Below are 7,481 nucleotides of genomic sequence, written 5' to 3'. Positions count from 1 at the left end.
AAAAAAAAAAAAAAAAAAAGCTGGAACCTGATGTACCAGCTTCCACTTCAGTTGTGGTTCAGGCTGTGACCAGAGACACCTGCCCCAGACATTGACTCAGGAGCTACTGACTTAAGGAGTGTGGACAGGAAACTCATTTTCTTTGGTCATACATTATAATGCATCATTTTGCAGAAATTAATAAAATAAAACTCTACTCCTTCTCACTCTACTTCTCCTCCTGTACCCAACTGCATCCTGTGTATTGATACAAGAAAATCCTCTCCCTTGCAAGTGTTCCTGTGTAGCGTGTGCAAAGAAAAGTGGCAAAGGAACAAATAATGGGACCTAGATCTACTGCAATTAAGCACATGGGGAAAAAGAACAAAGAAGTAACAGGAAACAGAAACACAATACCAGACACAATCAACCCAATAACAATAATTATATTCTTACTTCCTACCAGCTGGCTTAGGAATCTCAAAGCATTGAGCCTTCTATCTTCTAGTTTTCCAAGTAAGATGGCCATTTATATAGGGGAAGACCCCAATTCTTCCCAGTGTCCTTGAGGCTCCAGTGGAGAGCAAACTAAAGACTTTGCAATGAGCAAGACACAGAAAACTTGACTTCTGCTCCCATGAGGTAACAGACCACCTTCGCAGGTAAGCCTACATTTTTGTTCATAATAAAGGATTCAAGGTGAAGTCTGTGCTGTCTTAGAGGTATCCATTCTGATCAAACGTGAGTGAAGTTTTATATGCTGAGGGTAGAGCAAGAAATAACAGATCACCATATTCCTTGAAAAGTCCAAAGAGCACAGATTGGAGTGTTAGGATTTCTGCAAGATGACATGTGTCAAGGCAGAGAAGAAGAAAGCAAATGAACAAATGTCCATTGTTCCAGTAAGTAGGAGAAAGACAAGAAGGAAAGGAGGGAAGAAAAAGGAGAGAGGGGGAAGGAAAGAAAGAAGGAAAAGGAAGAGGAGAAATAAATCAAAGAGTTACAGAAGAAGATATGAATAAAAAAGAAAAAATGTATCCTTCTTATAGGTCAAACATTCTCACTTGGAAGATGGGATGCCATACCTGTGCCTATTAATCTAGAACTACAGTGTCTTAATCCTTGAACTCCAAGAAATTCAACTCTTACAAAATGTTCTTTTTATTTTCCTAATGCTTTAGAAATTACTGAGAAGTATTTCTCATCTTGGAAGACTATTGCCTAACATTTAACTAAATGACAAGCCAGAGAAATTGAAACAGACCCTTCACTTTCAGAATAACCTAAGTGACATAGGTTGTGTGCCATCCCTCTACTACTCCTTACCTGCAATTTCAAAGAATTTCCTAGGAAGATCCCAAATGATTACCCATTTTGGATGTTTTGTTGAGCATGAAGCTTTAGCAGTCCATCCATTGTCATGGTCAAATGAGGGTTACAAAGTTTAACTTTATTTTTCAAAGTCCTCTCTTCACATAAATCTATACCATAAGTGGCTAACCTGACCCATGGCCAGTGTGGCTGTGACTACAAAAGATACCTATTACGTACTTGATTAAGGTCTTAGCATATGACGCAAGACAGTTCTTGGTATAGGATTTTGTTGCGATAACAAGAAACCTAGGGCTGCTTCATGCAATGTGAGGCTCATAATAGCCTCCACACCGGAAAACGTGCTTCAGAAGGCAATCAAAGAAAGGAAAGCAAGGTCAAGATCTAGACAGATATGTCCCACTGACACTGAGCATATGCATTCAGCCATATCCAAGGATAATATACTCTAAGAATTTTTTGATAATGTAGAGTCCTTTTTCTCCCTAAGACAATTTCAAGTGTTTTTCATTTACACTGATAAGAATACAGAAAACACATTACTTGTACTTTTTAGTTCCCATTACATACAACCAATCTGATCACACATATAACCAATCCTCTACATACCTTTGCCTTAAAACTAAAATGAAAATAAGTTGTTCTTTTGTAGGTCATATTTGAACGCCTCCATCCCCAGCACCCCTTAAATACTTAACTTGTGTAATGCTAATCACCAAAGTCCCTTAAGGTGATGACATATCCAGCTGTTTGGTATTAGGATCCCAAGGACAGACACGTCAACTGCAAATACCAGCTTATCTGCCAGGCACAACCAACTACAGCCAAATAAATGCCAAAGTCCTAGAGTTATGTTCTCCCCACTCCCAGCCCCTCTAATATTAAATATAGATTCCAGGAAACTTTGCTTAAAATTATCTTCAATCAAGTGAAGGATGTTAGGCGAAACACAGAAGAACCTCCAATCATAAATCACATTCATTTGGTGAAAAAGAACTGCAACATGCTAAGATTCCTTTTCTTTTTCCCAAATGATTTTAGCGTGTACAATTACTACATTCTCATAACTCTTAGGTTGGATTTGGATTTTTAAGTTTTTTAAATCAAAAGCTGACTTTAATTTTTAAAAGAGTTACTAAAAATAAAAATAAAAACTTGGTTCTCTACCCAAGGAATCGCAGAGCTAATCAATTATTCTTACAGAACAAGTACTCACTGTGAAAATAATGTCCTGGACCGAACGATGAACTTAAACACATACTCCAAAGCTTTCAGAGTCCTTAGGATCGGCTCACATTGCTCCCCTCTGCTGGAGGTATCCAAATAAGTCTTCAACACCGTCATCAACTTCCTGAATAAGGGATAATATTTTCAAAATACATCTCTTTCTAGCCCACAGCTTGGTAATTAGTTTGCTCAGTAAATTATAAGGCATTCACTCAAAGGTCAAAGGTGATAGAATAGCCCAAGCTCACTATTTGTTTGCAGGCATAAAAATAACTGTTTAAAAATGTATTTATTACAGGGAAATGATTAAGTATTTCCTGTCTATAAAAAGCCAGTAGAGGAAAAAGTAGTTATAAAAGAAATCTTTTGACTCAGAAAACCATGCATAATCAGGCAAAGAGTAGGCATAATGAAGGTGATACCCTTTTTTTTCAGCTTTTTATTTCTATAGAAAATGTTCTTGTAATCATTATGGAACACTCTTGCTTAGAAACATTCTATGCTTATTCATTCCCAATAGGACAGGCTCTAAACTACTTCTTCGCAAACTGGCCACCATCAGACTTTTCACATGATTTCCCATCTCCTGTACAGTTCCCTAGACCTAAGCAATATTGAGCTACTAGGCATGGGCACTCTCTTCTCTCTAGCCTTTGAGTCCTGATGTTTACGAGTGATGGCTCAATCAATGACACCTGATCAGTTGAATGAATAAATGGACATCTCCATGTACTACTGGCCCCATCAGGTATATATCCCAATCTCTGTGTTCTGCCTATGTTTTAGGATATCTACATTACATGGGCATGGGCTAGATCTGGTCAGAAAAGGGAAAAGTCACAGACTTTTGACAAAAGAAAAATGCTCCACTTTCTTGTGCCCTATGCATCCTTGCAGGGTAAGGACGAGTTGTATAGGAAAGTCTGGGATGCAGCTACTTACTTGTAAGCCAATGTAGCACTGAAATGCTGTTGAATGTAAGCCTCCAGGACTGTGTTGAAATGCTGGAATTTCCTGTCTGCAATGAGTCCTACTATGTAGATCTGAGAAAAGTGCAACAAGTTATTTTCTGGAGGACAAACTCAGAGCAGCGAATCATATTTACCTGGCATAACTGAACCCCTATCAAAATTATTTTGCCAGAGTTAGTTCTGTAATAGTCTTTTTCACTAAAGAATTATCTTTCCAAAAAGTGTTTCATGAAGTATGCTTCAGGGTGTTATAAGACAAAGGGATTTCATGGTCAAATAAGTCAGAGAAATTTCAGGTTATCATTACGGGACTGCCTTCTTCAGTGCAGGGCTTTCTACACTCCTTAATATACTTATGTGCATTGTGCATCTCCAAGAGGGTCATGAGACATTCAGCTTTCTACACTCCTTAATATACTTATGTGCATTGTGAATCTCCAAGAGGGTCATGCGACATTCACGCCAAAAGATCTTTTAGTCATGAAGTGTCTTTCTTATAAGGCTAGCATTCTAGGGCACCTTCTCGAAAAGCACTAAATTTTAAGTCACAGTTATCTCCAAGGAACCTCTTTAAAAACATGCAAATGTCCATGACACAAGGGGTTAATATATTAAAATTTTACTTGTCACCTTATAACACAAATGCAGATATTTCTTATGTTTCTTCTGAAAAACTGGTCATATCAGACTCTAAAAAAATGTGAATTGCAATAAGGAAAAGAGAAAGAGATCATGTGGAAAGACAGGGAGCAAAGATCTGGATAGTGAAACACTGACAGCTTCTAGGTTAGCAGGAGTATAATGACTCAGGTGAGCCAGGGGACATGAGGAGAAGAAGGTAAAAGAGAGAGAGAAAACATCTGGAGTCATAGACTAGACTCAGAATTCATGGAAAGTCTATATCAGGGGTGGCGAACAGATGTCATGCATGCCACAGCTGGCTGTTTATTATAATTCAAAACTGTAGCAGGTTTACCATCAATGGCCTAGGTGATCATTCACAGGACCCAGCCTCACTGCCTTTAAATCACTGTCAACTGACATCAACAGTGAAAATTCCCCTTTCACCCACCGTGGCTGAGGCTCTCAAATGAACTGCAAAGAAATGAAGGAAAACAGCAGTTCATTCATCTATCTAGTTGTCAAAGGTACAATGCCAAAAATCTCATGAAAAGAGCCATGAAACCCACCCTTCTGAGTATTTTTAGGCATCCATGCCAAATGTCACTGAACAACTGCCCCCCTCTCTTACCAAAGCATCAAAGACGAGGATGTCATACTCATTACTTTGAGAATGCTCCATCATGATGTTGAACAGGGCATCCAGAGTGTCCTGAAGAAACTGGACAAGAATAAATAAATAAATAAATAATAAATAAAAGGTCACACTCAGAAAGAGGACAGGTATCCCAGAAATCTGCCCAAGAGCATGGCAATATGCACCTGCCACATGTCATGTTTCAAGGATCCAGGTTAGTATCATTCACAAGAGCCAGAACTTGGAGCAACCCAACTATCCAGCAATGGCAGCGAGGATACATGCATGGTAGCCTTGTCTGTACAACACAGAAGAGCAAACCACTGCACCTCCAAAGATGGGGGAAGACCTCACACACACTGTGCTGAGTAAAATAAGTCAGACAATAATATACAATCTCTATTTGTATGTTACTCAAGAGCAGGCCAAACCTATCTATGATGCTATGGTTGCCCCTTAGAAGATTAATAACCAAGAAGGGTAGGAGGGAAACTTCTACAATGTTTTGCGTCTCCATTTGGGTGCTGGGTATATGGTATGTATATATAAAAATTCACTGATCTGTACTCAAAAGTGCTCTGTGCCTATTCTATTATATGCATAATTATATTTCAAAACAAACTTTTTTTATGAAGAAGAAAAAAATCAAAATAGGAAGCAGTGGAATTTCCCCCATCTGACTTCCCCAAGCTGCCCGAAGGTGTGAACCTTATAAAAGGGATGCCTAAGGGATTTCTTTGCCATTGCTAAATGACATAGGTGAGTCAATAGTGTACATTTAAAGCATTAATCTGGAAATTCTACCACTGTTTCTCCAGGGTTGGACAATTAAGCAAAACTTGATTCTCTTCCCTCTAGGAAATGAGTCAACATTTCCTATAATCCCTCAAACCCAGAGCTACCAAGAGGATGTTTCATCTGAGAGTTTCTAGCTACATCAAGTTCCTAGTGGAGACCAGACCACCAGGAGTTCTGGGAAACCTTGTGCCAATTCATAATGCTGGAGAAGAAGGTTGCTTTAGTTGGAACTGAGCTTCTAACAATTTATATTCTTCACTGGCATGAGCTTACTATAATATGTTTGACATTTGAATCTCTTTGCTTCACTTAATATAAGCCCTGATATCTTTCTCTTTCTCATCTTAAATATGTAATGTTCTCCAAGCAGCATAAACTAAGAATACTTTTTATTCCTAGAAATGAGCATATAGTGCTAAGATCATATTACTACTATACTACTATGTATGGCTACTGATAACAACACAACTAATTAATATTTACTGTTTATGGCAGTTGGAGTGGAGTGTCAACCTGGCTTGGGGATCCATCATGAGACTGGTGGAGCACACTTCTGGGTGCATCTAGGTGGGTCAAGGAAGTGTTGGGTCTATGCTTGCTCTCCATTCCTTTTTCTTTGGCACTGCTCCTCCACCTATTTCCTGCCAGCCATAGACTAAGCAACTTTGTTCTGCCATGCCTTTCCATCATTATGTTTCTGCCTGGAACCAGCCAACCGCAGAATGAGTCTCTTTGAAACCTTGATCCAAATTAAGCTTCTCCTTTAAATTGTGGGTGTCGGATATTGTGTGTCAGTGACAGAAAAATACACTAGCTAATACACTATTTACTGAACCGTGTATGTTTTATTGCTTTCATTCACTTATTGTGTACTGCATGCAAGGGACTGTGCTGAATATTTATAAATATTATCACTTTGAGTACAAATAGCGATCCTGAGAAATTTGCCAGGCCTGGGGTGAGTGGAAGAGCTGGGGTCTGCATCCAGGACGAGTGATCGCCAGAGGCTAAACACAGCCAGAGTTTTCTGAGGGTCAGTATTCAGGCCTTGAGCCAAATCACTCCCTGGTATTTCCCAGTAAAGATGCCTCGTGGCAACTTGGGACAGTGTGTCTTATCATGGAGGGAAAGACATCTTATCTCCTTCCACACTTTGTTCCTCCACTTGCATTAGTCTTGACCTAAAGTTCTGCACAAGTACAGCGAAGTCCTACTGACCTTCATCACTTCCTCTCCATCCACAATCTTCAGCTTCTCTAAATTCTCCTGTAGAAGTTGAGGCTTCATTCGCCACTTCAGCAAACCCAGCAAGCCCACTACAATCGAATCCAGAAAAGCAGAATCACTACTATGGCCAAAGCATCCACATCGGGACTCTCCTGGGCTTGCACATCCACACACACACACACACACACACACACACACACACACACACGTGTACACATCCACCCCACAGACAAAACACTCGATTGTTTCATTACCATTCTGGGTGAGCTTGGTGGAACACACCAGGGTGGAAATGGAGAACACATCCCGAGAACTGACAGAGAGACCCCCAACACTGCTGTAGCTCCGGCTCAAGGTGGCCCCCTTGTTTTCCACATGATGTCGATAAGAAGGCAGAGTCAGGTATGCACTGGCATCCTCCATCTTCTTGCTGTCTCCCTGAAACAACACCTCAGTTGCTGCCCGAGCCCTGACTTCATGTGCAGCTTAGCCAGGGCTTGCAGTGGCCCAGATATTCACTGGGAGGTCAAGAGGGTCAGAAAGAGTAGGCAAAATCACCAGGGAATTAGTGAACATCAAGTGAGGAGGCAGGGCTACTCCTCCCCAAAACTGCATTAATGGAAAAGGAGTTGATTCACTAATTGAAGACTCTGTGGACTTCACTGAAGGCAAAAAAAAAAAAAAAAAAA

The 7,481-nt window shown here is 40.0% G+C and overlaps 1 protein-coding gene across 3 annotated transcripts in view; it reads right to left on the bottom strand.

The window, feature by feature from the left end:
* The window catches only part of Dock2 (dedicator of cytokinesis 2), a 418,217-nt gene that overhangs the window by 333,721 nt on the left and 77,015 nt on the right, over positions 1–7,481 (bottom strand). For all 3 annotated transcript variants that reach the window (XM_010622200.2, XM_033761620.1, XM_033761619.1), the window contains 5 exons: positions 7,047–7,230; positions 6,784–6,881; positions 4,762–4,851; positions 3,481–3,581; positions 2,528–2,662 (listed from right to left, as the gene is read on the bottom strand). In XM_010622200.2, the coding sequence (XP_010620502.1) occupies positions 2,528–2,662; positions 3,481–3,581; positions 4,762–4,851; positions 6,784–6,881; positions 7,047–7,230 (608 nt within the window). The remainder of the gene's footprint in view (positions 1–2,527; positions 2,663–3,480; positions 3,582–4,761; positions 4,852–6,783; positions 6,882–7,046; positions 7,231–7,481) is intronic.

Source organism: Fukomys damarensis, unplaced genomic scaffold, assembly GCF_012274545.1.
Source record: "Fukomys damarensis isolate Sample0158 unplaced genomic scaffold, DMR_v1.0_HiC HiC_scaffold_9, whole genome shotgun sequence".
In the NCBI taxonomy this organism is placed as follows: Eukaryota; Metazoa; Chordata; class Mammalia; order Rodentia; family Bathyergidae; genus Fukomys; species Fukomys damarensis.
This window is presented reverse-complemented; position numbering and strand designations above follow the sequence as displayed.